Source organism: Setaria italica, chromosome VIII (genome assembly GCF_000263155.2).
Source record: "Setaria italica strain Yugu1 chromosome VIII, Setaria_italica_v2.0, whole genome shotgun sequence".
NCBI classification, from domain to species: domain Eukaryota; kingdom Viridiplantae; phylum Streptophyta; class Magnoliopsida; order Poales; family Poaceae; genus Setaria; species Setaria italica.
In genome coordinates, this window is record NC_028457.1 from 10,224,794 (window position 1) to 10,239,146 (window position 14,353).

The following is a 14,353-nucleotide window of genomic DNA, read 5'->3' on the forward strand; positions in this document are numbered from 1 at the left end:
CAAGCAACAGCCTCGGCTTTTGTGGCGTCACTGGCCACGGCCACCAATTTGATACAGCCTCTTGCCTATCTTTGTTTGGCTTTGGCTCTCTCCATGTCCATGGCCGTATCTCCCCCGCTGCGTGTGCAGGCCGCCGCCTCGTGACTATATCATCTCTGAATCAGAAGCCTCAGTCAAAAGCCGTAAACTCCCAGTTGCGAGCTTAGACGACGACGGTCAGCTAGCTAATCCAGTTTACTTCCTTGCTCTCAGAGTGCCTCCCCTTCTATTCCAAAGCGAGCTTAAGCTCAACATCATTTCCATCCTTCGTGCCCAAAGCTCTCTCCTCTCTCACTCCCCCGTTCCATTTACATGTTCATCACTTGGTGAGCTGAGGAGAAAAAGCAGAGGCGGAGAGGAAAGGCAGAGGCAGGGGCGACCTCATCGAGAACAGCAGGTATCTCTCTCTATGCAATCGAGCTAATGATGCTTGTTGTTGTTGCCCTCTCTGCTCTCTGAAATTGTGATCGGTGCCCTTGCATGCATGCGTGCTATTGGCCATAGGCTTTGCTCATGGTTACTAGGAGTTTTGGTTCCATAGATTGCCTTACTAGTTGCTTCCTGCGTAGTACTAGTTCTTTCAGGAGATACCTAGCTAGCGCAAGAGATTCGTCTCAGCTCTGTAGGTGTCGTCTGCTGCCTGCAGTGTAGTAAGTATCCTTTGAGTCCTGCAGGGTTTCCATCTCAACTCTATTTCACCTCTTACTAGTTTTCTGCAGAGAGTTGGTTGGGTCTGTCATGTGGAAACTTCCATAATTCCAATCATTTTTTTGATACACACTGGAGTAGCTTGTAGGTAGGAGACGAGCAGTATCTAGCTGGCGTGTTCTGCCACTACGTCCCGGTGCCCCTAGGCCACTAGTAGATTTCCTCTGTCAGCATGTGGAATACCTTTCTTTCAGTGTATCCGGTAACTTTAATCTCTTCCTTTTCTTTTCCTTAGACAACTTGGACTTGAGTGAAGTGATCTGATTGAACCGCGCTATAGGGGGGATCGTTGAATGAAGATCACGACGAACATTTCTGCATCTGAATGTAATATTTGTGCCCCTTTTGTTTTCTTTCTTTTTTGAGTCGTGTCACCAACAGAAATGCCTCAACAGTATGGTGCTGTCTTGTTGCATGATCCAAACTGATTTGACCACTCCACCTGATTTTGTGGGATTTGTGGTTCTATAAGTCCAACATGTTGCTCCCAGTCAGGGTATATATGCAACTGTTGGGATGGATTATGAATATGGTTCCGGACATATTGATCACGAATTATATCAGTTCAAAAGCAGTTATATGCATTAGTTTTTAAATAAAAATTCAAGGAAACAGTACAGATGATGCGTGTGTGTTGGGTGGGGGGGGGGGGGGGGGGGGCGCAAACTCTCCCCAAACCTGCACTTGCTGAGCATACTTTGAGTTAGTATGTGTATAAAATAGTCATGAAAAGTGATTAAATATTTTTTTTTCTTAATGGAAAAGGAAGATTATTATTCTTTCTTGGTTTAGCCTTCTACGCATGTCTACAATATTGTATTTACTTGACATGATAAGTAAGAATCAACTGCTAGATATCAGATATCATACTCCATAAAAAAAAAGTATTCCAACATGCAACATATTTTTAAACCAAAGTGGTAGATTAGTTGTCACGTTTCACGCGGTGATCATGCACGGTACATGATACTCCGAAGATTTAGTCAGTGGAGTTAGAACCGAAAAACATTTATTTACAACGTGACCAAATAAAGCACATGCAATTCTCCTTTTACAATTTGGTGATGAGCCAAAACAGGTTAGGTCAAATTCTTCTTTTCTTTGCTGTGCCTCCAAGAACTGATGCCAAAATTGGATCAAATCCTGCCACCAACAGGTTTCTCTTTACAGGTCCCTTCTTGTAACGTGTCGTTTCTAGGTTGAACCTGTTATCCAGCCAAGCACTATGGTTTGGGGCCATTTGTCATGTTAGACACTGATGGGTGATGGCTCACTAAAATAGTAAGTGGAATAGTATATTCCCACTGAAACAGCTTTGAGCTCTTGACCACCTTCTTTTTATCCCATTGATGCATTTCATCATCTGATCCCATTATACATCTGGTGAGTGCTCCGGCTTTTCGGCCCCGATTTCACGGTTAACTCGGTGGAGGTGAAAATGGGTGGTGTGGCAGTGCCATGGGGCAATCTAGTGCACTTTTCTGGTGTTGGTGAAGCTGAGGGCAGCAGAACAGAGTAGAGGGAGTGGATCAGTGGAAGGGAGTAGCTGGCAGGTCATGTTAACAGAGGAAAGCAACTTTGGGTGTGTCCAGATCACATACCAATTAAACACAGCGTTTGAAAATGACATTAGCCTTTTCCTATGATCTTGTAAGGCTATAAATTTTTAATCAAGAAAGAACTGAATAAACGTTCTAAATTTTGAGTGTTCCGTTTGTGTGGGCCTGAAGCCCAGTACTTGAACTACTGAAGGGAGGAGTTCATACTTCAAACAGAGCAGGCAAAGTGAGCCCTGAAAAAGAAAAGAAAAGAAAAGGACAATTGCACATCAATGCAAACACTGATGATGTACCTCAAGTTTGCAGATGCTAAGAAAAGCTCACTTCAACTTTAGTTGAGATTTCAGTTTGTCTTTCTTGGAGAAATGTTTTAATGTTTGTTTATACATTCAAATATCAAGTTGTGGTTTCATATCTGTTGTTTTTCCTTTGCAGGTCTCCTGAACCACAGACATTCAGGCCAGCACCAAGAACCCATGTAATCAACATCTTCAGAGATCTGCCAACACCACATCACCTCGCAATGAGAGCACAAATTCTTATCTGCCTCATCACACTCCTCTCCCTCTTCCTGGGCTCTACCTGCCAAATCGGCGTGGAAACACAAGCCCTCCTCCAATTCAAGGCCGGCCTCAACGACCCCCTGAACCACCTCGCGTCATGGACGAACGCCACCATCACCTCGCCATGCCGCTTCTTCGGCGTCCGGTGCGGCGACGACGGCTCCGGCACGGTCACCGAGATCTCCCTCTCCAACATGAACCTCTCCGGCGGCATCTCGCCGTCGATCGCCGCCCTGCACGGCCTGACGCGGCTGGAGCTCGACTCCAACTCGCTGTCGGGCCCCGTGCCGGCTGAGCTGGGCCGGTGCACGCGGCTCCGGTTCCTGAACCTGTCGTACAACGCCCTCTCAGGCGAGCTCCCGGACCTGTCGTCGCTGGCGGCGCTCGAGGTCCTCGACGTCGAGAACAACGGCTTCACGGGCCGGTTCCCTGCGTGGGTCGGCAACCTCACCGCCCTCACCACGCTCAGCGTCGGCTTGAACGGCTACGACCAGGGGGAGACGCCGGCGAGCATCGGCAACCTCAAGAACCTGACCTACCTGTACCTCGCCGAGAGCGGCCTGACGGGGGCGATGCCAGAGTCCATCTTCGGGCTCGCCGCGCTGGAGACGCTGGACATGTCCATGAACAACCTCGCCGGCGCGATCCCGGCGGCGATTGGGAACCTCCGGAACCTGTGGAAGATCGAGTTGTACAAGAACAATCTCACCGGCGAGCTCCCGCCGGAGCTCGGGAAGCTGGCGAAACTCCGGGAGATCGACGTGTCCCGGAACCAGATCAGCGGCGGGATCCCGCCGGCGTTCGCGGCGCTGAAGGGCTTCACGGTGATCCAGCTCTACCACAACAACCTGTCTGGGCCGATCCCGGAGGAGTGGGGCGAGCTCCGGTCGCTGACAAGCTTCTCCATCTATGAGAACCGGTTTTCCGGCGAGTTCCCGGCCAACTTCGGCCGGTTCTCGCCGCTCAACAGCGTGGACATCTCCGAGAACGGCTTCACCGGGCCGTTCCCGAGGTTCCTCTGCCATGGCCGGAACCTCCAGTACCTCCTCGCCCTTCAGAACGGCTTCTCCGGCGAGTTCCCGGAGGAGTACTCGTCGTGCACGAGCCTGCAACGGTTCCGGATCAACAAGAACCAGTTCACCGGCGATCTGCAGGAGGGGCTGTGGGGGCTCCCGGCGGCGACGATCATCGACGTCTCTGACAACGGGTTTACCGGAGCCATGTCGCCGCTGATCGCCCAGGCGCAGAGCCTGAACCAGCTGTGGCTGCAGAACAACCGCCTCGCCGGCCCGATCCCGCCGGAGATCGGCCGGCTCGGGCAGGTCCAGAAGCTCTACCTGTCCAACAACTCGTTCTCCGGCGGGATACCGGCGGAGATCGGGAGGCTCTCGCAGCTGACAGCGCTGCACCTCGAGGAGAACTCGCTCTCCGGCGCGTTGCCGGCGGACATCGGTGGCTGCGCCAGGCTCGTCGAGATCGACGTGTCCCGGAACAAGCTGACGGGGCCGGTCCCCGCCTCGCTGTCGCTGCTGACGTCGCTCAACTCGCTGAACCTATCGCACAACGAGCTCGCCGGGCCGATCCCGACGAGCCTCCAGGCGCTGAAGCTGAGCTCCGTCGACTTCTCGTCGAACCGGCTGACCGGAGACGTGCCGCCGGGGCTTCGGGTGATCGCCGGTGACCAGGCGTTCTCCGGGAACCCCGGCCTCTGCGTCGCCGGCGGCAGGTCGGAGCTCGGCGCCTGCAACGTGGACGGCGACCGCAGGGACGGCCTCGCGAATAAGTCGGCGGTGCTGGTGCCGGTGCTCGTTTCGGCGGCGCTGCTGCTCGTGGCCGGTATCCTGTTCGTGAGCTATCGGAGCTTCAAGCTCGAGGAGCTCAGGAAGCGCGGCGACGTAGAGTGCGGCGGCGGCGGGCAGTGGAAGCTGGAGTCGTTCCACCCGCTGGAGCTGGACGCCGACGAGATCTGCGGCGTCGGGGAGGAGAGCCTGATCGGGTCCGGCGGCACGGGGCGCGTGTACCGGCTGGAGGTCAAGGGCCGCGGCGGCGGGGTGGTCGCCGTGAAGCGGCTGTGGAAGGGCAACGCGGCGCGGGTGATGGCGGTGGAGATGGCCATCCTCGGCAAGGTCCGGCACCGGAACATCCTGAAGCTGCACGCATGCCTGTCCCGCGGCGACCTCCACTTCATCGTCTACGAGTACATGCCGCGGGGCAACCTGCACCAGGCGCTTCGGCGAGAGGCGGCCGCCGCCGCCAAGGGCGGCGGCGGCGGCGGGCGGCCAGAGCTGGACTGGCCGCGGCGGCGCAGAGTGGCGCTCGGCGCCGCCAAGGGGCTAATGTACCTCCACCACGACTGCACGCCGGCCGTCATCCACCGCGACATCAAGTCCACCAACATCCTCCTCGACGACGACTACGAGGCCAAGATCGCCGACTTCGGCATCGCCGTCGCCAAGGCCCCCGCCGACGACTCCTCCGACTCCGCCGTGTCCACCTGCTTCGCCGGAACCCACGGCTACCTCGCCCCTGGTGAGTCCTGCTACCTCTGACTTTGAGACGTGTCACGCTTGCATCTCTCTTGTCTCTTGCTGATCATCTGGAGATTTCTGACGTGTTCGCAGAGCTGGCCTACTCGCTAAAAGTGACGGAGAAGACGGACGTGTACAGCTACGGCGTGGTGCTGCTGGAGCTGGTCACCGGCCGGAGCCCGATCGACCCGGGGTTCGGCGAGGGCAGGGACATCGTCTCCTGGCTCTCCGGCAAGCTCGCCACGGAGAGCCTCGACGGTGTGCTGGACCCGCGCGTGGCGGCCGCGGCGACGGCGAGCGAGCGGGAGGACATGCTCAGGGTGCTCAGGATCGCCGTGCTCTGCACCGCGAAGCTGCCGGCGGGGAGGCCGACCATGAGGGACGTGGTTAAGATGCTCACCGACGCCGCCGGCACGGGGCCATGCAGCCCGCGCGGCCAGCCGCCGGCAAGGATCTGCAGCAACAAGAGCTGCCGCTGAAATTTTTGGAGCAGGCTCTGACTCTTGCCACCCAACAGAGAGTTGCCTCTGCTTCTTCATTGGACTCGGATCTGTGATTTGTAATGGGTCTGTCTACCTGTAACTCGAGCATTTTGTGGGGTACCAGCACTCAAGTATTTTTGTTGGCTAAAACACTCGGTTTGGAGGAAAAAATCATGTGCTGGGAGGTGATCTGTCACACGATTTTCTAAACCATCATATTATAATCAAACGGTCCATAATATCAATAGCATAAAAAGACATATTATAACATTTGAATGGTAATAATAAAAGTAGACACGATTATAGTGAACCAAAAAATTCAGTGCTATTAGAGGACACTATATATCACACAATCATAAATAAAAAATGTTGACTAGAAGGCTCAAAACACCATTGCAGATTAGCTTAATTCCAACAATAATATTACAATATATAGAGTTGTTCATAGATAATTTGAGTCATCCATAATTAGCATAATTAGCATAGGGGTTCATCCTTTTGCTGCTTAACCTGAGCCAAGTTAATTCTGTTGCCCGGGCGCTGCATAGCTCCCACGTAGTTGCTTGTAAAAGCTTTTTTAGATTAGACCATGAGTCGATTGAGTTAGGCTTCAAAGATTCGAGCCAAGTTAGTGGCGCTGATTCCATTCATACGGGAAAATGGATGACCTTTGTATCATCGCTTCCGCCTGTAGCTTGGACTGCTAATGCGTAGCAGCGGAGCCACCGAACTGGATCTTGTTTGCCATCATATTTAGTGATGCCCATTGGTTTGAATTTCTCTGGAAGAGTAGTCTTCATGATTCGTCTTGCGAAAGCGGGGAAGTGGTCATTGTCATCACCCTCAGCTTCACGTTCATGGCGGCGATTGTTGATTATATCTCGAGCATCACGGTTGTGATTTAATGTTTCTCGAAGATCATTGATGTGCGAGGGTTCTTGATTAGCTCTGCGGTGACGTGGGCCTTCCACGGAGGCTGTACGACTACCTTTGGCTACATCTCAGTTTTGTCTTGGAGCTTCGAGTACACCCTTTTGTTGTCTTGGTTCTTCATGTGGTTGGTTTGAGAGTCTTGCATGGTCTCTTTTATCATCATGGTGACTTGGGTTGTGAGGCACGGATATGATTGGTGTTTCTTGTCGAGGAGTTTGTATGTGTGCTCTGCCAAGTATGACATGAGATCGCTGTACTTGTTCAGAGGCATTAAACGGGCGATAAGATCGATAGAGGCAATAGTGGCAAGTGGCGTGTTATGTTCTAGTGTTTGTAGTGCTTCGAATGCTCTGTCAAGGTTCACAATGGGAAGTCATACGGCTAGAAGTCAACGACATTCCGCTCTCTAAGTGTTTCTTGCTTTTCTTTGAGTTCTCTGGCTGCTAGTTTCACCCTCCGGGGCATCAACTGATAATTCATCTTGGGAGACTTTTTCGATTTGGCGTTCCCGACGAGGAGTTCCTTGGTGTTGGTCGCTGGTTCCTGTTCCATCGGCTGGCGAAACAACAACAAAGAGTTCTCTATCTAGATAGTAGCTTCCAGAGATGGATGTTATGACTTCAGTGGAGCCATCTTCTTCGCGGATTAGTAAGAGTGGGGTACCCTCTTGGTATGGGAGGATATCCAAGTGTGCGACAAGGTGTGACTCGTTGTCTTGGGCAAGGAAGGATGGCTTCATGCCCGGCTAATAAACGAATCTGCCTTGCAGTGTTGATTTGATTACCAGGCCTGCTACGGACCTAATAAGGGGAGTTCTTCAAGAGAATCCGAGTCGTAGTCGTGGTCCTCAATCGACTCTAATCCGGATTGAACTTTGGATAGAGCTTTTTGATGAACCGTGACCGCGTTTCGGAGTCCGAGCGGAAATCGGCTTGGAGTTGTATCCAGTCCACACGATGGATGAATTGCCTGCTCGCGCGGACTAGTTTGAGTTGTGGTTGAGTCCGAGTTGTGGTCAAACCTTGTGTTGTTCAGATCGAAAAATTTGAATTTCTCGACAAAATCTTCCGCCTCACGTCGTCGAGAGTTTCCGCCTAGATGCTTCTTCTCCGGTTCTTTGATGATGCGGTGTTGGAAACCTCCAATGCCATCATTGATGCAGAGCAAGGAGCCGAAGACAAACGTTGCGCCCGCTTCGAACACGAACGCAGGCTTAATGATGACTGGAGCCATCAATTTCGCGCGGAGAATTTCGGCGGTTGCCCCTACCTAGCGCACCAGCTGTAAGTGTTTTAACCCGGCAACCTATCAAGGGAGTACCTAAGTAGTGTTTTGGTTGGTGGGTGTCACCAAAATCAAGGAGTCGATGGTCATGCAGGGACATGATTTACACAGGTTCGGGCCGCTAGATCGCGTAACACCCTACGTCCTGTGTGTTGTATGCTTGTATTCGATTGAACTTGTTTTGAGGGGGTCCCTGTCTGCCCTTATATATTGGGGGAGCAGGGTTACAGGGTAGTCTTTAGTACAAGAGTACTAGTCGGACAAGACTATAGAGTCCTACTCTAACTCGACAGAGTAGTTTCCTTGTATTCCGAGTAGTCCCTCAGGAGTTCCATGTAGTCTACGTTGCCCTGTAGCGTAGTCTTCATGTCCTGATACATCTCGAGTACGTCCCCCTTGAGTGGGTCCGTACAGACCTTCTGGTGGGTCCGGGGATGTATGGTCAACAGATGCTGCATCTAGAATTTGCATAAATCGTAGAAAAGCAGATGTGTTGATAATGCAGCTACAGATTTGCATATTACACAAACAAAGAGGCATTTCACTACTGCATCTATATAGTTGCACATTTCAGTAGCAAAAGACATCTGAAGGGTTTCTCATTTCACTACTTAACATCTGAAAATCAGATCCACTTTGTCCTTGGGTGCTGGCAGACATCATCACCGAAAGGCATTACTTGTTGCACACTGCTCACAAGATTAATGAAGATCTTCTCCAGTCCAACTGTACCATAGTGTCCACGAAGTGACTGCGCCTTCTCATCATCAAGACAAAGGATGAATCCAAACTTGCACACAGGGTCTACAACAATCCTGAACAAAGCAACAATAGCAGAACCAGCTATCCTCTCCAAAGCACGAACTATGGTCATGAACCGGTTGTTAATTTCATTAGTAGCGGACCAAGCTACAACCAGACAGTCCTGATCACCTTCTTGGATACCAAGATAGGTCATATTGCTCCTGGTCATCACTACATCATCTCTAACAAAAGCCTTTCCACAAAGGTGACGAAGTTGCATTTCAAAATACAATATTTATAAGCAAAGATTAAGTAAAGAATATAAAAAATGAACCTATTGGATAACCTATATATTGATTTAGATAAGACAAGCAAATGAACAAGCAAACCACAATTTTGTAACCGTTAGGAACCCCTAAAAAGCAGATACAACCTTCCAGATTTCAAAATCGAAACTTTATCTGATTTACATTTCACACTTAACAAATGACAGTGACTGAAGCACAGTAAATTAGAGAAAATTGTGATACTGAAGCACAGTAAATTAGAGAAAATTGTGATGTAAATGCTAGAGCACACTAAATCGGGCCACTAGATTGCATAATACACTATGTCCTGTGTGTTGGTTGTATTGTATTGGATTGAACTGCTTTGGAGGGGTTCCTGCCTCACCTTATATTGCCGGGGTAAGGTTACAAGTTGGTTATTTATAAGAATACTAGTCGGATTTGACTAGCAAGGCAAGTCCTACTCTAATTGCTACGAGTAGTTTCCTAATCCTCGACTAGTTCTTATCTTACCACGTAGACCATGCCATCCTACACCGCTCCATGTCTGACACGTCTCAGTGTACAGCCCTGTATCTAGGACTATCCAAACCTTCTGGAGAGTCCATAGATGTATGTACGACATTGAGTAACCCCTCAGATGCAAACACAACCTTCAAAAGAATGAAATCAGGCTAAAATAAAAATAGCTGAACAAATTTTTCTATAGTCAGTCAGATAACAAATTTATTTCCAACCTTCAAAAGAATGAAATCGAGCCAAAGTTAAAACAGCTAATTTTTTTTTCTATAGTCAGTCAGATAAGAAATTTATTTCCTAAGTGAATAACCCCTGGTTTGCAAACACAACCTTCAAAATTTAAAATTAAAAAAATTCAGTCTCATTTACATGACAATATAATACAATTTACAGGAAATGGACAACTATAAATAAAATTAGCTTGTACTGTTAAATACTTGAGCGGGCCAAATAGACAGTTAAACAGTTAAGTGGCATATGTTGTTAACATAAACTGACTGGCATTGACTTTTTAACATATCCCATAGGGGTCCAAGGGTCACTCACAAAAATACTACTAGGCAGCTATACAAATGAGATAAATTATTTGGACTCTTACATCAACATTTATATTCCTTCAAAAAATAAGTTATTTGGGAAAATATGTATTTAACCAGCACATGACAATAATGGACAGAGAAATTTTGATGCAATGCGGAAACAAAACACAAGCTAACAGTTGGGGGAAAGTAGCACCAACTTGCATAAAGATCAATCCAAGTGCTATCCAAGAAGCATACAGATAGGACTGATAGTTTACAAAACTACTAATGATCTATTGAACTGAAATTAACAGCCTTACTTGAAATCTCGTAACTGGTACTAGATGACAACATCCAAAACACTATAGCTAGTTAAATATGTACCCAACTGATGTTGTTTTACCTTCCAACAGAACTAGCTTGAAGAAGTAAACGATGGAAATAAAAACCACTAGACAACAATGATGATGCTCACTGTGGCATGAAAATAACATTCACAGGAAGTGAATTGTCACTGAACTGAAAGTTCTGAATCGAACTGCACAAGGCAAATTGCAATTGTACCAGGGAACAAGAAACAGAACAGAGCATGAATTAATTGACAAAGTACTTGAAATGAACTTGCTAGGAATAAACTAAACCTACCATGCTGCTCTTTTTTTTGGGGGAAAGAAACCTACCATGCTACTGTTGTTGCAGACTAGAAACACAAGAACTACAAACTGAGATGTTGTGGTACTGTAACATGAAAGCCACATGTTACCTATCAAACAAATCTATTGATGCACCAAGTAGCTGGACCAGATGATAAGAGGAACAAAGACAATACAGTGTTGTAGCTGGTCTTGCTACCAAGATAAGAGGACCAAAGACTATAAATGCGAAGAAACTTACATCAGATTGAACTGAAATTAAAGCTTCAGAATCTTGGAGAATACTATCATTTGTATAGCCATGTAATTGATTTAAGTCTTCAAAATAAGAATCATTGATAGAATACTATGCCTGGGCATGTTTTGTGAATCATCCTCTCTTCTAACAGCAAAGATAGCTTCTTGTACTATAGTGGCAAACCAACCAATCAGCTTGAAGGATTTAACAAAAATGGGTTGTAACTATGAATGGGTTCTGATTGACTAAAAAACATCAGGTAGACATAAAAAAAATCAGAGCTATTGACAACTAAAACGGACCAAGTTAAAATATTTTATAGATGATCAGAGTAAGAATTACTTCGCTATTTTGCCAAAATGGAGAAATGAAGAAAAATCTGTCAACGCAAACCTGAAAACTAAGCAAAGCTTCTACTAAATTCATAATTGCCATGTCAAGTGTGGTTATTCATACCAGCAGAGTCAGTTCAAGAATAATATGGATGAGAAAACATATAGGTAACAAAAAGAGTTAGAGATTCTAAACAGGTGTCAATCGATGAAATGGAGGTAAATTAACCTACCATAGCATTAATATATAGCCTACAACAAACTAATCTCTAAAAAGTCATGTGAGAATGGTGGCAAAAATGGTTTCAGGTAGTCTGTTTCAGAGATGCAAAAATTTCAGTGCTATTTAGAACTTCAAACAAATGCAAAAACAAAGAATGTCAGATATAAAACGGGGCAGCAGGCTACATTTGCAATCAACATCTAGCTGTAAAAATTGCATTTCCATTCCCTACAATATAGATTACAACAGCGTCCAATAAAAAAATCCAAACCACGTTGCAAAACAGATCTGAATGAACAACAAAACAAAAGCCTCAAACTCCTACAAAATCGCCAGGCATCACTCCACATGAACCATACCATTCAAAAATGAATGATGTAGATTTCTAAAATAAAAGAGGAAAATGAAACCTTAGTCAAACGATCCAACTACTAAACAAGGGAATCAAGATATGTATAAGACCTAGCAAATCGAAAGGTAAGGATCCCAATAGAACAGACCAGATTAATACAGATTCCGTACCAACTTATTCACCACCAAATAGCAACAAACGGGTAGACAAATCACCCATTAGAAGAGAGAACAATCCACAAATCCTTATCTCATCAAAGGAACTCAAATCAAAAGGAGGAACAAAGCTAAAAACGAGACATGGAACAATCAAATCAGGCGAAGAACTAAGCATTTCGAGATGGGGATCGAAATCATCAACCACAACAAACCCACAAACGATTCGCCAACACCTACAAACCTTACCTCACTACCGGATTCAAATCGCAAAGAATCAGAGGAGGATAATAAGATCAAAATCGCCCAACCCTAGGAATCTCCTACCTAGAGAACTCAACCAGGAAGATGAAGAGATGGAGGTACAGACTCCTGAGGTGTGAATTATTAGAGAATGAATAACAGGACCCAGATGTCAGATATAAAAGAAAAAGAAAATGACAAAGAAAAAGAAAAATACCGCAACCCACATCATATATTCAGATCGAAGCGCTGACGCATCACGGGCTAAAGGAACGGATGGCCTAAAAACTGAGTGATGGTGTCCCAAGAAACACTCGAGTGACGTCTAGATTTTCCCTTTGTAATAGGATCGTGTGTCGGTGTTTAGACCCGACAACCTACCGAGGGTGGTGCTCGAGGTAGTGTTTTGGTTAGTGGGGCTCGTCGAGATCAGGAACTCAAGGTAAACGCAGACACACGATTTAGACAGGTTCGAGCCGCTGAATAGCCTAATACCCTACATCCGGTGTGTTGGTTGGATTGCATTGCTTTGGAGGGGGTCCCTGCCTCACCTTATATTGCTGGGGGTAGGGTTACAGGTCGGTTGGTTACAAGAAAACTAGTCGAATTTGACTAGATGAGTTCTACTCTTATTATTATGAGTACTTTTTCTAATCCTCAACTAGTTCCTGTCTTTCCATGTAGACTACGCCATCCTGCGCCATAGTCTCCATGTCAGATACGTCTCGATGTCTAGCCCCTATATTTAGGACTGTCCAAAACTTCTGATGGACCCATAGATATACGTACGACAAGCCCCCGAGTACTTTTTAGTCAAATGTAGCAGTTCCAAGCACTTTTGCATACTTCACCGACTAGTTTTGGTGCTCTTCGAATACTTCATCTTGCTGAATCTTCAAAGGTACCCAAAAACTGCTATGCGGCTAGAATACACTGAAGCCTCATTTGACTCAGTCTCTTGTCCTTCAATCTTGAAATTTATCGTCGCACTCCATATGGAGCAGCCTCCGAGCTTTAGGTTGAATCAAAGAATCAGGCTGAGGGTCAATCTGTAATTTGCATCACCTTTCCCTTAAAACCAAGAGGAAAATTTTTTTGTCGATGGACACGTGGCACCCAGCCCCCGAGCTTTTAGCTAACTAGTTTGGTGGGTATAAGGGTCAATCTCTAGTCAACGTGACCATCTTTAAAAGGAAATCTTATCTCTTCCAAAAATAGGGGTAACTGACAATTTAGATGCCGTGAAATCTGCAGATCCATTAAACTCTAAATTCCTTTATTCACGCTGCTATTATTGCGTCGTGAAGATAAATAATGGAGGAAGTTATCCCTTCCGTTTCACCTTTGCCAATTGCTTTTCCAATCTCCACACTATAGCCTTAGCGGCGCTGCTGCCCAATCTCCGAGCACTAGTGCCACCGCTCCCCACCACTCAGCCCCCGAGAGTATGCGACAGAAGAAGCTTATGACATCAAGGATGGGGAGGAAGGCTGCTGCTGTCAAGCCTGCTGAGGAGGAGGAGAAAAATAAAGGATCCGTCAAGGAAAAAGATCTCCAGTTGCTGGCACCCAAGTACGGGAAAACTAATCAGACCGCGCCACCAACTCCCGCTTGCGCTTGGAAGCGGTCATCTTTGAAAGAGGAGAAGATCAAGGCGCTTGTGGCTGCCAAGCTACTCCAAATCAAGACATCATTAGTTGGAGATCCACCCAAGGCAATCTCTGGCCATTGGAGGAACACTCCAATGAAACGGTAATTTTCGCTCACTTCATTGAGCGCGGTCTTGCTCTGCCTGGTTCTAATTTTTTCCGAGGCCTACTGGATTACTATAAGTTGGAGCTAGTTCATTTGAACCCCAACGGAATTATCCATGCTACCATTTTTGTTCACCTCTACAAAGCTTTTCTGGAAATCAGGCCCCACTTCGAGTTATTCCGAAAAAAATTTCGTGTAAAGCCGCAGCTGATGAGGGATCACAATCAAGTAGTCG

At 47.2% G+C, this 14,353-nt stretch overlaps 1 protein-coding gene across 3 annotated transcripts; it reads left to right on the forward strand.

Moving 5' to 3' along the window:
• On the forward strand, positions 1 to 6,108 carry LOC101759024 (receptor protein-tyrosine kinase CEPR2). Of its 3 annotated transcripts, XM_012848646.3 has the most exons (4): positions 1 to 436; positions 983 to 1,074; positions 2,742 to 5,398; positions 5,491 to 6,108. In XM_012848646.3, coding segments are annotated over exons 2-4 (3,045 nt in total). In that variant the 5' UTR covers positions 1 to 436; positions 983 to 1,072; the 3' UTR covers positions 5,877 to 6,108. The 3 variants fall into 3 exon arrangements, with proteins under 3 accessions (XP_012704100.1, XP_012704101.1, XP_012704099.1); XM_012848647.3 differs by lacking the exon at positions 983 to 1,074 and having other exon boundaries at positions 4 to 436; XM_012848645.2 differs by lacking the exons at positions 1 to 436; positions 983 to 1,074 and adding an exon at positions 1,491 to 2,641.
• Positions 6,109 to 14,353: the final 8,245 nt, after the last annotated feature.

Bases quoted from the DNA above. Each gene is read 5' to 3' on its own strand.
- LOC101759024 (XM_012848645.2), top strand. From the start codon at position 2,613: ATGCTAAGAAAAGCTCACTTCAACTTTAG. The intron at 2,642-2,741 runs TTGAGATTTCAG...TTTCCTTTGCAG, and splicing joins AAAGCTCACTTCAACTTTAG to GTCTCCTGAACCACAGACAT. The intron at 5,399-5,490 runs GTGAGTCCTGCT...ACGTGTTCGCAG, and splicing joins CCACGGCTACCTCGCCCCTG to AGCTGGCCTACTCGCTAAAA.